Raw genomic sequence first — 15,124 nt, 5'->3', positions numbered from 1 at the left:
CAGCTTGAAGATCTTGCAATTCTTTCCGACGACCTCTGTGAAGCACAGCGACTCGCAGCCTCAAAATCCATGGCATTACATTTCTTCGGCGCACGTACTTGTTCACTGTAAGTTCACCGACGCCGGTGTCACGGCTGGCCACTTCTGACATCATGCGTTGTTCAGCTCTTACGACACTGTATGAGGCATCGGGTGCCGGGAAACAATTTATTTTATTCCCAGCTCATCAGATATTTACACATGAAATAAAGGAGAGATCGAATGCTTATCATGCTGATATGAGCTTCGCCTGTCGGTGCTATTGAAGTGCACTTGTTGTTCCTTTGTGTGTATCGCACATGGTACACAAAGACGAAGCCACCTGTGGAACGGGTAAAAAAGTGTGAGATTACAGGGAATTTCGAATATTATTCATAAACTATAATCAAGTAGGTGCTACCTTCAGACACATTTAGCAGCTTGGCACGTTTCTTTGGAACCATTCGCTTGAACACAGCCAAGTTAGAGCTGAAGGGCTGGACTGCAGAGTTCTTAGAGCCATCTAGGCCATCTTAAATAGCATGATCATGAGGAAGATAATCCCTGATAATTTGTTTCTCTCAGACTGTTGATACAGAATTGACAGACTCGCAAGTCAAGCAGCCCCCACTTGATGGCACTTTCCAGCTTTCTGGGACCAGCTCAACAATCTCAAACATCTTTAAAAAAATGAAGGTCGGGAATCTTCAGCATTTTCAGATACTATTTTACTTGCACCTATAAAAAAACACCAGAAAACTGTTTTTCATAAGCATTACATCTATTTTGAAACTCCAAACTATGACTTCTCTGCATCATGAAATTCGCGGCATTAGTCACTTCGCAGTTAACTACCATGAACATAATCAGATTAATTCATTTGGGAAAATAGTGTACACATACTTAGCCAATGTCAACATGTTTTCCATATTTGATCTAAAGGGCCCCTCACCAGGCCACATAGGAAATTTTGGTTATACGCTGGAAGTTATGTGCCCTCTAGGGAGCGTTCTCCCGCAAGGATTTTTCAAATATTTCAGCGCCACGAACCAATGGTTTCAGGAGGCGAGCGTCACCGCCACCACAGACTTGACCCCGTCAAGCCTCCGCAAGCGTAATTCCTTCCCTGCGTTCTCCCATACTCGGGAGCTGGAGGATCCCGTGACGCATACGTCACTGGGACCCGCCTCCTTTTCTTCTTTCTTTTTCTCTCTCGCTTTTTTGCTGCGCGGTGCACTTCCGCCGACGGACTCGCGCGCGAGCTGTTGCGCTTGTCTCGTTGCGCACAGCGCACGTTTTTGCGCGCTTTGCATGTGAACACCTGACTAGTGGTATAAGTCAGTGCTACATGAACACTGAGGCAGACGCAAGCAGATCACAGGGCATGATCGCGCGCTGGAACACGGTAGAAAATGACATAGTTTCATTCTCTGCGTGCGTGACTACACGACATGGGGAACAAGCAGACGAAACGGAAGTACATCTCTTGCTACGGTACGAAGTAAAACAAAAACACGCAGACATTCGGTTTGTATGTTTTATTATTTCTCTAAACTTTAATTCGTCTATTGAAGCAATAGATTAAACAAATAACTGAAGTTGCCTTCACTAATTCTAGAAGTCACTTGTCACTATGAGTGACGTCACAACACTGCCATGTAGGTAGGCGCACCTGCGCGATAGACGTCGACTCTGCGGCTGGGAGCGTGGCGCCCACGAGGATAAACTGCGTTTGGTTTGAAATTTCAGCTCTTTCCACGGCACGTAGGGATGCAATACTTAGCAGAAAAGATCGATAGCGCGCATTGTACGCACTGCGCTTATCAGCTTGAAATGGCCAGACCTGGTGGGGGCCCTTAAAGGCTTAGATTATTCACTCCAAGATCTCAATGTGATCGGTATTTCCTGAAAGGCTGAACTACACTTCAAAGTTAGCAACATAAGTCAATTTTCAAGGTTTCCTGTACTTAAAATATCACAAAGACTTCAGCACCTAATAAAGTTTATATGCATTAATATTCAACGGTTCTCAACCACCTGAATTGGCAGCATCAACATGTCTATAGGAGATATGATAAAAGCATCAGAAGCAGAGGTCCCCTTTAGGGCTTAAGGGATTGGCTTCTCCTTAAATAAGCAAGTATGTCTGAGGCAACACCTCGCTGTAGATAGGAAGAAGGCTGATGGTTACCAACCACATCTGCATCACCCACACTCTACTACTTTTTCAACATTTTATAAGCCATTGCACCATGCCATTCTAGATCACAACAATAGTAAACACACTCCTTGCTTCTTTACGGAGTTCCCACTTCCCTACCACTTCTGATTCTTTAGAAATCTGTGCTACAAAAAGCAGACCAAATGTGAACTCGGTGAATGCACTAGCATCAAGCGTGTACAAAGTTCTAGTACAGAAGTGCACTTCTGTACTAGAATCACTTCTGTACTTTCAAGCGCTAGTATATAAGTGCATTTCTATACTAGTGCATGAAAGAGACTAGTTTTGTATGATTGCATGGACAATGTTCATTTTAGGCCAAAAATGAACTGTGTCAGCCATCACACTCCTGAGCACGGCAGTAATGCCCAACTACAGTGAAAAAAAATAAATAAATAAAGCCATGCTATGACTGCATAAAAACCACAATTTATTTCTTCAAAACTCAGATCATACGAGTTCATAGCTACATAACTTACTACACAATGAAAATTTTTCATACAAAATTTATTCAGGATGCAGGCCTGTCCATCAGTGAAAGCCTTGCTTAAAACTGAAAGAAATGCACAGTGTAAAATGTGCCTCTAGTCTATATCATTACGGGGCACCCACATATATTAAACTTTTTGTTTTCACACCTATCATGAGCAGCCTAGCACCTCGATCCTCACAAAGAACTAGTAGTGATAAATACCACTGTTTGCATCCAGACAAAACAAAACCTTCTGCTAGAGACATGTGAATATGGAGGAGGGAAAGAACTAGAAGGAAGCATTGTGCAACACAACTGAAGCCAAGAGAGTCAGTAAGTTTTAATGTCTTACGCTGCCGCGCTCTTCCAAAAAGACACTGGGCGCGACAGCAACGTACGGCTGCTGCACTCACATATTGTAAAGAAGACAATAAATGTATACGTAACAATATAGATGACTAAAGTTCTGTGAGCATATCGGGAGAAAATGTGCACAGAGCAGTTGGCAAAGAACATGAACAAGTGCACGTCAATTAAAACCTACCAGGAACCAAGCACACCAAGTCGAGTCCACTGAGCAGGGTCACATGTTGGCCCGACTTTTTGAGAGAGAAAAGGCAAGGGGGATGGCTTCACAGGTAGTTGGTTTGCGAAGGCTGGCTGCACGACGTAATGCTTCCTCCTAGTTTATTTCCTTCCTCCATGCACTGTTAACTAATTACTCAAAACTTGTGTGTGCATGTGTAGACAAGATACCTGTGATTGCTATACTGTTATCAATTTAATTTATTCTTAGCGTTTAAATAACCACAGCCAAATTACCATCACACATGCAGCCTTCAAGTGATGACCGTGCACAGAAAACATCACAATCTCAGCCTGCACTTAGTCTTTCCAGATGAAAGAGCAGACCTTGTGCTACAACACTACGAGCACTATATCTACCGGCATAAGCGTGCAATGAATGCACTTCCTGGTAAAAAACAAACGAGCTTGATTTTTAGTTCGAGCATCACCTTAAGTATAATACGTACTTTGTAAACATAAAATGAAAAACATCAAGTCTTCAGGCGCTATCACAGCATGTCAACAAAACTGTCACGCAAGCGTGGAGGACCTGTATAAAGAGTAAAATGAGAGCTAACTGACAGGAAAGCTGGAGTTATGCTTCAGCATTTGTTCACATGCTCTCCAGATGCCTTGAGCAAAAGAAACCTAGCCTGAACCTACGCACCTTCTGCAATATGCTGAAGTTACCTTGGTTCTTTCAGGTTCACAGAGTGTATCGGCACATGCCTGCTCCATTAGTAATCCAACCTGCCAGTGTGATTGAGACATTGTGTTGCACCAAAGAAGTAATTCCTGGACCACCGGAAAAGTTACCTGAAGGGTTTTCCCTCCAGACCTCAGATGACTTGTTATTGCAAGCTAATCAACCAATACTTCCTAAAAATGTTACATCACCACACCACCACACACATTATCTTTATCATCAGCCATAACTGCTCTATTTCCTTTCAGTTTTTCTACACACACATATATTATGTTTTGTTTTTCCGTACAAAGGGGTACCCATCTGTCTCAGTTAACGGCTTCTCTTAACATTCTGATGCTCTACCAGCTGCCCACAGCAATTAGTCACAAGTGCTTCAGAAAAGGGCAGTTCAACTGTCAAAGAACAGTGAGCAATGTCAGAAATGCCAGGAGCCTATTTTCTTCAAAAGAGATAAACAAGAGGTGGGGAGTCCTCAGAAGTGACAAAGAGCCAAACATCACGGGTTTGGTTCACTTCTGCATTTCCCTTGCCAAAAGCCTTTATCCAGCAGTCTAAATCCTATCACTTTAGAAACCCCATTCAAAAGCTACAAAATATATTGAATGCAAAAGCACCAGCATAGTAATGCGTTTCAAGTTTTCAAGGCCAAGCCATTTGTTTCACATTTGCTATCGGCTGCAACACTCGGCACACCATCCTGTGCTACAGCTAGAATATTGTAATAGTACTTGCCTATTATGCCACTACCCTAAATCTTTTATGAGTCAGCACCAACTTGAATCAAGTTCAAGTAACCCTTGTGCTGCAACCCACTGCCACTAGTAAGAGTGGCATGTTTTAATTCAATGAATCCAATCTGTGCCCATTTTCATATGTGTTGCGCAGCAACTCAGAAGGGAAACATTGTGCTTAGCCCAATTATTTCAAGTCCCATCACATGAGGCTTGCACACGCACACACCACACACACACACAGCTATGAGCAGAGACATTTGACAGTCTGCAAACATGACATGTTCAATATAATATACAAAAAGGCAGTGCATGAGCGGCCCATGGCTTTTTTAATGACTGCAATGCAGAAATGCCACAAGTTTACATATGGAAAAAAAAACTATAATAAGGATGAGTGAATACCATTGGCATAAATAAATGTTGCTTAAAATCTTCTTTTCCTGCTAAAGTCTTTGAGGTTGCCAAGTGCTATTCAACATACTCGCTAATTCTGTCATAAGACCAGCACCTTCAGAGGAGTTTCACAACCAGCACAGCTATAAAGAGCAATAAACAGTTTTAAAAAAGGAAGTGCCTAGCAGCTGCCAATGATGTAACACATTACAAACTTTTACAGACTGGTATACCACATGATAATTCATGCAATCAAATACAGCTCTACAAGGAAAGAAAAAGACTGCGCTAGTTACTCTGCCACGGCCACCCTGAAACAACAGAGCTACTCCACAAAATATAACATAGGTAAAATACACCATAACTTCTGCAATCTCTAAATAAAAGCTTTTGCTAAGCATCTGACATCAACTTATTAAATAGTACAGTAGAACACTGCTGTAGTGCCTGAAGTCCATTAAGCAAGACACCTTCAACATGTCAGTATCTTCACTACGTCAGAAATCAGTTTTTTTTTTTTTTTTTTGTTAATGTGTGCTGAAAGTACTCTGTGACCAGGACACAATGCAGTGCTTGACAGCTTTCATTAGAAACACAGCTACACATTAATTCTAGCTGAAGGTTCTTGCACAGTCCAGTTCAACAGATGTAACACTCAAGCCTGTGGCCCACGTTTTGAGCAAAGGGAAAGCACATACAGACAGGCAGATAGTGTGGTGGCTATGCTGAAAACGTTTGAAAGTACAGACAGTTGTGCCTGCACCAGCTGACGCTAACCACCATGAAAAAAAACAAAAATGTATTGCACGCGACATGCTCCAAGCAATGCTGCCAAAACTTTTGAGCATGTGCACAGCTGACCATAGGCAGTATGCTCATTGCTTGAGATGCTGGCAAGAGGACTGTGTGTTACATCACATATTAAACCATAGTGTACAACTTCAATCAACATTTTTCCACACTCAATACTGCTGCTTACTGCTAAATCTTCGATTAGAGTGGAAGCCTTCTTTATAAGTCTGTGCACCTACAATGCAAATTTATAACAATTTGGAGGCTTGCAGCACCTGTACTATAAATATAATATATTCTTATGTTCTAATATGTGAACTGCGATTAAGCAGATAATACACTACAACCAATACAATTTCTGCAGTTTCTGGCACTGCAGCCTTATCTCTTACCAAACGCACTTTCAATATAAGCAGTTACAATGCCACAAATAGCTATAAATCTGAAATAGTTCCAGACAAAAGGTTTTCTTACCTTATCAATATGTTAACCACAAAGCAGCTTACTATAGCAATGTTCTACTGTACAGCCATGGTACCCTGTCTTTAAAAGAAATGGCCCCAATTTTGGTAACATGCACAGAGGTATCTTGACAAAAAAAAAAAAAGGTTTTACAACAACAAAAACACCACCCACACATTACAGCTGCAAATTTAGGCAAGTTTTTTAGAGCTGCACACCATGCAAAGTGACAGAGAAGCACAATAAGTCAGGCACCGGAAAAGTACAGTGCAGTATGAGCAGAGACAGCACACATTACAGCGGGAGCAAAATCAAGTGGATATCGATTCAAGAAGAAATAGCCTGCGTGCATGGCTGCCCTCATGCCCTCAAGAATCGAAACACTCGGTCACTGCCCCATGACATCCTACATGACTAAGATCAACAAAAACACAACAAATACTAGGTACTCATATAAAATGTACAAAATGGTACAGGGAGCCGCAACTACAATGACATCTTAAGAGCTCGGCAAGTGATGGGGGACAAACAAGAACCTCTGTGAAATGACACGCTGAATATCTAAAAGGGCAAAAAACAAACAAAATCAGTACCCACACAAACACACGCGCGCACACACACACAAAAAGAGATGAGGGGTGGGGAATACAAGAAGAGGGGGAGGGAGCTTTCAGGATAAAAATCAACCACTGCATGCTTTACCAGCAGCAACAATACAAGAGACTTCCACTAGCTGCCAGAGGATCAGTCACAACCCACAGGCGTCACATAAACTCTGGTGTAAAAGGAATGTTTGTTAAATATATGTGTGCATGTGCATTTACATACTAATAAGGCCTTTAGCCATATGTGCAAGCAAACAAACAAGGAAAGACAATAATGGGAACACTCATGAGCCATCATTCCCTCTATAAGATCTCTGTTCCAGAGACTGCCTCAAGGTGTAGCATTTTGAAACAAACAAAAATATATGCAGCATCACTTCCTTCCCAGAGGAGTATGCTCTCAGGTAGCTTATTCCTGGGGCTGCCCAATGCACATTGTGAGTGTGACGTTCGTTGTGTTCGAAATGAACTGAGCACACGCTAGCTCACATGAATTCTCCAAGGAGAGTGGCAACAAAGGTCAAGCCGCCATAGCTGTTTTCTGCCAATGCCAAAGAGCTGTGGCCTCACTTGCGCTTCGCCTTGTCTGCCTTGCGCTGAAGCTTTTCACGGGCACGCAATTCCTTCTCTTGGGCCTTGCGCTCCTTGTCCAGCTGGGAACGAAGCTCCTTGACCTTCTTCTTCAGCAAAGACCGATCACTTGTAGACACCACTCCCAGCTCCTGAAATACAGAAAAGGCCATTCAATTCCTGCCCAGGCCAGAGTGAATACATTGCCAGCTTTCAAAACTGTTGGGGCATGCCAAAGCCAGTGCACTTCATCAGAGCGGCATACAATGAGTGATAAGTCCCTCACCATGCTCCGTCCTCTGCTGACCCACCCTATCGTCTTCTCCCAATAAACTTTCTTGCTATGCCTTAACCTCAGTAAAACACATTTTTTAAAAGAAAGTCTGCAGTCCTGCTTAAATATTCTGCAGGCATCAGCAACAGTTGTAGCATTCATTGAAACTTTGTGCACTTTTAAGTAACTTGTGGTAAGCCTGCAATGAAACAGCACAATCCTTGTGAACCTTTCTGCAGTACTTAAAGGGGCCTTGAAACACTTTTCTTGAAACCTAAGCAACATGCTGGAATGACTATGCCTTTCAAGGAATATAATCACCCAAAATTTTTGAAAGAACCTAATCCCCAGTGATGCTAACTACATCTAGCTGGCCTGCTCAAAGTATTAAGGGGACATGAGGGTAAAAAAAAAAAAAACACGATTTTTTCCGGAAAAGTCGATTTTGTGTTTTGTATTCCTGAATGAAAGCTGCAAATTAACTACAAGTTTGTAAAAACTGCAAAAGCAGTGGCTCCTGAAAGTGCAAATTTGCCAGAATTTTGCGTGCGCGGCGTTGCCCAATCTTGAATTTTCACGGGGATGTAGGTCTAACCCTCTTCTCCCAGAGCCCACTTCAGCAGCACTACAATCTTGCTGAAAATACGAGAAAAAAAATTGTTTACCCGCCCAAGTTTAGCGACGCAATGTTTTTTTCTAAACTTTCAAATCTGTTTTTCTCAGTTCTTAGTTTTGGAGCATTTTTAGAGTTTGCGCACTAAAACTTGTGCAATTTATTAATTCTGATTAATAATGAAATTTGGCATGCTTATGCTTTAACATGTCCTGAATTCAAAGAAACAACTTTCAGAGCTTTCCACAAAATATATTCAGTAAGATAATTTCAAAAGATTCTTCGTTGAGAATGGTAAAACGAAACTCAGCATTGGAATTTCTTTTCTAGACTAAAGCACAAATGTTACACTATATGTTTTTGCTTTATTGAATTCTACTACTCATTGGGAGCAATATGGGCTATTTTTGGTGCTTTCTTGTGCTCACTGTTATCCCCTAAGCTTTCACAAAAATGCATTGTTTTTACAAATGCACAGTGTGCAAAAAATTATCCAAATGAGCTATCAAAAATCTAAAAGCATATTTTAAAAGAGGAGCTCAAACTCTGTCAATGGTGAAAGTTTTATTCAGCTGTCCCAAATATTTAAAGAAAAGTTTTTACAAGTAGCATCTCCCCTTAACTGCAAGCGTAATGAATGCTTTCGGAGTGTACACGTGGTTGCCGTCCACTGTTCCCTCAAGCTTGAACCAGACTGCAGTTGTCAAACATGCTTGTGGTAACTGCGGTGTATGAAGTGCTGAGGCACAGCACCATTGCCCCTCCCCCCATTCATCCCTACAAGTTAGGGTATGCTGACAGTGGTGTTTCTTGAGTATGTCTGGGTACAAGGGGCATTACATAATGTGAAGAGTAGAAGGCTTGCTTTTTATAAATTTGTTGGCAGAGAAATTCAAGGTTCAATTTCTTTCTTCGTACTTCAAGTAAGGGAACAACATTAGAGTTCATTAGTTCTGATGGTGAGTCAAATGTAAAGAATTTATTGTATAAAACCAGACAGCCCATCTTTGAATTTATTCAAGACTACTGATATTGCATTGAGTATAGGGGTCCCAGGCCACACAGACATATTCTAATTTTGGTTTGATAAATGTAAAATAGGCTAGCAGCTTGACATTAGGAGGAGCTTATTTTGAAGTTTATATTTCGAAAAACGTAGCTTGTGAAAGATGGAAGATGGAACTACATACGTTGCTAATATGAAGGTCCCAGGACAGGTAGCTAGTAAGGGCAATGCCCAAGTATTTGTAATTAGTCACCTTTTTTTAGCAGTTAAAAGCCTAGTTTATAAGTACATGAAAGTGGTGCCTTTTTATGATACAGGAAAGAGCACGCTTTTTTCCACATCAATGATCATTCCAGTTGTTGAGGTCATCCTGGTCACAGAACAGGTTATCTGATTGCACAGAACGCAATTGTCGACAAACCTTTTTTGAACACATTTTGATTACATTGACAATGTCATTAACATGTAATAAAAAAAGGGCCTAGAACACTGCCCTGCAGAACATCAGATGTGACCAGAAGGCAATCTTAGTGCTGGGTCCCCACATCCACACATTGTTCACAATTAGTCAGGTATGCTGCAATCAAAGATACAAAATAGTTCAGGATGTCAATTTTTCTAAACTTCAATATTAGGTTATTAACTTATCGTGAGGGAGCGTGTCAAATGCATCGCCAAAAATCTAAAAATATTAAATCAATGTGACCATCATTATTAAGAAACGACAAAAAAAAAATGAATAACTGTAACAAGCAAAGTTAACTGTAGAATATCCTTTTCTGAAGCCACGATAAAAAGTTAGCTAAAGTCGAGTTCTGTTCAAGAAATTTGATAATGCATTTTGTAATACTGTGCTTAATTAGTTTATAACACATTGATGTTCACAAATTGGTCTAAAGCTTTCTAATGAGGTGTGATCGCCCTTCTTGAACACTGACACTACTCTGGCTGTCTTTCAGTTGTCAACTATGCCACACATACAGACAATGAATCCAAGGAAAGCATAAGGGAAATCATCAGTGTTTGGAATTGAAATGTAGAAAATTATTAAGGGAAATGAAAGTGGATGAAAAGATAACTTGCCGCTGGTGGGAGCCGAATCCACAACCATGATGGCGCTAGCTAACACTCCCAGGGCTAGATCTAGTACACATAAATACCCAATGCAGCGGCCAGATTGACAGCCGTCGCTGTAGCACAATTCGGAGTGCAACATATGCGTAATGCGGGGGTAGGGGGTTCATCGCTGATTATCTTTTCGTCCATTTTCATTTCCCTTCATTTCCCACATTTTGATTTCAACCACAGCTAATTTCCCCTATGCTTATCTTGGCTTCATTGTGTGTTGGCTTTGTATGGTTGTGATTAACAAAAATCGAGTCCCTTGGTCTCCCTTCTTCTCTCATTCATTCATAGCGAGGTTCTCGAATCTGCATGCCTTGATGCCATTAGGCAGCCTACGAGCGTTTATTAGCCATGTGCCTGCTCTCCTAAGTTCACGCGTTACGCAACACCATCAGGCAGAAAAAAAAAAAGAGAGAAATGTTCATCCGCTGGCCATGGCCCTGAATGGTGCAGGCTAACATTCCCAGGGCTAGATCTAGTACACATAAATACCCAAGATAGTAGCCGGATTGATTGCTGTCGCTGTAGTACAACTGGTAGTGCAACACGCATAATCCAGAGGTTCTGGGTTCGGCTCCCCACTGGTGGCAAGTTATCTTTTTATCCACTTTCATTTTCCTTTTCTTCATAATTTTCTACATTTCAATTTCAACCACCGCTAATTTTCCCTATGCTTCCCTTGGTTTCATTGTCTGTTGAATGGTTGTGATTAACCAAAATCGGAGCACCTCAGCTTCCATTCTTCTCTCGTTTATTTGAGTCGTCAAGCGACTTTGCAGTTAAAACAGAAGTGCAAAATTTAAATTCAAGAAACTTTGCAAGAGACACTCTGCATACTTCTAAAGACAGACATTTGGTATGTTGCCAGATCACAAGTCTTTACATTAAGTAATACGGAGACCACTCCTCAATAGTTACTAAGTTCACATCGCAAGCACTGAACTCAACGGTATGGGTTGTGCATGAAGTGGCAGGGGAAAATACACCATTAAAATAAGAATTAAAACAGCGAGCAATGTCTTTTTGATCTGTGATTATGGTATAAACAGAAATTTGTTAAACTGACCTCTTTTTTTCACTGAAATTGCCCTTAGAACTTGCTTGGTACAATTTGGATGAAATTTGGTAACATTGTTGTGAAATAATAATAATAATAATAATAATAATAATAATAATAATAATAGTAAACCGATGTGTAGATTTTTGTAAATCTTGTAAAATGCCTAGTTAATTGAATTCTTTGCTTATAAGTGCACGCCACTCAGCATTATTGCGTCATGAGTTCATTTTTTATGTACTTCTTCGATTGTTTAATACAGTATAGACCACTTATAACGTAACCGCTTATAGTGCAGGACCGGATATAGTGCGGTCTTTTCAGACTCCCGTTAATTTTCCCATAGCACTCCATGTATACACGTATCGCTTATAGTGCAGTTGCGGGAAACGAAATAACGGTTACAGTGCGGCTGCCTGGGAGTACGGAAGTCAGCGGAGACGGTGAACGCTCCCCTCAAACGGGCGCCCCAAGGAGTGCTCGAGGAAGAAAGAGAGACTAAGTGGAGGAGAAGGGCACGTGGTGCGAACGAACAGCCAGTGAGGCTGAAACCAGAATCTTGAGTGCAAGTCGTAAAATATCACGGCACACATAGCGAGCGAGGGCCACGAAACTGCCAATGCCAGCCAACGCTCGCTTCACGATAACGGCAGTAAACGAAACTTCAGGGAGCGGGCGGCGCCGGCACTGCACGGCGAAGGGCGCACGCGGAGACCGTGCAATGTGAGGGAGGAGGGCGGCAGGGAAGCGAATTTCGCCTCGGCAACTCCGCCGCTTCGGTGGCTCCCCTCGCCCCCCCTCGTAGTTCTCTCACTTTCAACTGTCACCGTGCGCGCGCGCCGCCGTGCATGTGTCGCCGCTCCAGCCGGCCCGGCGCCAGCTCCCCGAAGTTTCGTTTTCTGCCGTTATCGGGAAGCGGGCGTTTGCCGGCGTGGGCAGTTTCGTTGGCCGGCCTGGGACAGCGCCGCTGCTTCCCTCTGTGCCGTAGCCTCAGCGTGCAAGGTCAACACGTGACTAGAAAGTAGAGGAAGCATAAAGGAGAAAGAAAGGTTCACTGCCATTTTCTACGCGTGGCTGAGACGTTGGCACGTACACGTATGTTTCGGCGCAACGCAGAATCGGCGACCTTGCCATTTGAGAGTGGGTGAAATTTCCGCCGCATTTTTTTCTTTCCTTCTTTTTTTTGTATTTTTTTTGTTTTGTTCGCGTGCGACATTGAGGGGTCTCTCCTAAGCTTTTACTCTATGGCGGTGCCGGAGCAATGGCGGTCGGAGGCGCCGCCGCGTGATTTGGTTCGAATTAACGAGATTCGACTGAATTGAATGCAAACGTTCTAGCCGCATTCCTCAACTGTCGCATACGCGTGGCGGCTCGGTGCACTTGTTCTGCATATGTGCGGGCCTTGAAAATTGTTGCTTTTGTTATAGTGCGGTACCGCTTATAGTGCGGATATTCGTGACTCCGGCGTCTTAAGTTATAAGCGGTCTACACTGTATTGTCATATGTACACTGTTTTCTTCTTTTTTGGTATGTTGCACTGTTATAGTGTCATCTGCCAAATGTGATGGTCAGTGGACGCTTTCAAGCCCATTTTTTAGGCTTTTTGTCCACTGCCCACAACATCATTGTCTTCTGATGTTGAAAATAAATTGAAATTGATATTGAAGACACCCCAAGGCTGCTTTGTACTTCGGCTATGGCTGAAGGTGACGTGTAGGGATGGGCGAAAATTCGGTATTGTCGAATATTTGATCGAATAATTCTATATTCGTTATTTGCTTCGATTCGAATTCAGGTATTCGATATTTTCGAATTATTCGGCGCTCCCGAATAGGCAGCCAGAAACCACGTATGGCCGGTACACATCTCGGAGGCTATGCTTCACGTCATGGCTGCCATACATCAACCATAAATCTCGAAGTCTATACGTTTTTGCATTAAAGAGCCGAAAATGTGCGACGCAAACGAGCAGAAACGGCACTATCGTACAACCGAAACGAAGCGGCGGAGTCCGCATCGCCATAGTCATCAGCAGAAATCATACGTGAATGACAGCAACGACAGAATGCCTCATGCCTATTTGTGCCTTTATTGCGTTTACCGCCACGCATAACAACGTGTTGGCCGCAGGATTTCATAGTCGCCATCCATGATCGCGTCGATAGCTGCTGTGGTTTCTTCCGCAGCGGTTGCGACAAAAAGTTTCGTTTTGACTCAATACGCACGTCGGCTGCGTGCCCAAAAAGCTGCGTAGTGGCCATCCATGATCGCATAGATAGCGACCGCGATTTCGCCTGCAGTTGTTGCAGCGAACGGTAGTTTCGTTCTGACTCGGTGGGTGCATCGGCCGCGTGCCTTAAGCACCGCAATGTCGCCGTTCATAATCATGACGATAGCGGCCGTGGTTGCGACAAACAGTTGTTTCGGTTTGACTCGGTGCAAAGCTGTCAAGAATGAAGAGCGCAGGCTAAATCGCGATGGGCGTGCGATCTGTTGGCGGTCAGCTTACTGGTGAAAAAATAATCGGGATCTGCGCACGGTAGTGCAAAGCGTGTCGCAAATGATGGCGCGCGCCGTAGCCGTGCTGCAAAGGAAGTCGCGAGGCCTCGATCGCCGCTGCGCGAGCCAATCAGTCACGAGATGATGAGAATTGCAGCTTCCGCACTGCTTTTATGCAAAATATCAAAAGCATTTGCTCATCCATTACACTAATAAAATCGTGCTGACGTAGTAAGCATTTGCTTATTGTTTTCTGGATACCCTGATAATTCGGCATTCGGTTAATTCGGACATTTTTTTTCGGTCCCGTGAAATTAAAATTAACTGTAATATGTGATATATACTATTCGATTCAAAATTATTCGACCAATCACTATTTGCTTCGAATTCGCTTCGAACCTCAAATTCACTATTCACCCATCCCTAGTGACATGCATTTCTTTTTTTATCTTTTGACTTCGCACTTCAGATGAATATTAAAAAATTAAATTATGGGGTTTTACGTGCCAAAACCAGTTCTGATTATGAGGCATGCCGTAGTGGGGGACTCCGGAAATTTGGACCACCTGGGGTTCTTTAACGTGCACCTAAATCTAAGTACACGGGTGTTTTCGCATTCCGCCCCCATCGAAATGCGGCCGTCGTGGCTGGGATTCGATCCCGCTACCTCGTGCTTAGCAGCCCAACACCTTCAGATGAATATCTTGAATATCTTGGGTCATCCAAGGCCTTCATGACTTGTGCATTTCCTTTTTGCTTGCTTGGTATAAAATTGCTCAAACAATAACGACACATGTTTTTAAAACAATCCCAGGGAGAAAAGACATCAGTGTCATCAAAGAAGACGATTACACGTCTCTAAATGCTCAATTATGGATGCCTCATAGGCACGGGAAGCAATGTGCCAGGACATTTTTCTTCTGTGTGTTACAGCCAGCAATCGGCAAGGAAACGCTGACGTTTTGATCCAAGATCCTGTGCTTAAGTATCTAGAACAGCCTTGCACT

General features: G+C 42.7%; 1 protein-coding gene across 4 annotated transcripts in view; it reads right to left on the bottom strand.

Annotated features, from left to right (window-relative positions):
- Nucleotides 1-223: 223 nt before the first annotated feature.
- Nucleotides 224-15,124, bottom strand: part of LOC119462195 (uncharacterized) — a 125,907-nt gene continuing 111,006 nt past the window's right edge. For 3 of the 4 annotated variants that reach the window (XM_049667476.1, XM_037723544.2, XM_049667478.1), the window contains 2 exons: nt 7,544-7,695; nt 224-361 (listed from right to left, as the gene is read on the bottom strand). In XM_049667476.1, coding sequence (XP_049523433.1) covers nt 235-361; nt 7,544-7,695 — 279 coding nt within the window. In that variant the 3' untranslated portion in view covers nt 224-234. Of the gene's footprint in view, nt 362-2,646; nt 7,696-15,124 lie in introns of those variants that run through there. The other variant, XM_037723558.2, reaches the window with a different exon arrangement.

This window comes from Dermacentor silvarum, chromosome 1, assembly GCF_013339745.2.
Source record: "Dermacentor silvarum isolate Dsil-2018 chromosome 1, BIME_Dsil_1.4, whole genome shotgun sequence".
In the NCBI taxonomy this organism is placed as follows: Eukaryota; Metazoa; Arthropoda; class Arachnida; order Ixodida; family Ixodidae; genus Dermacentor; species Dermacentor silvarum.
The sequence above is the reverse complement of the archived record's forward strand: the minus strand, read 5'-3'. Positions and strand labels throughout refer to the sequence as shown.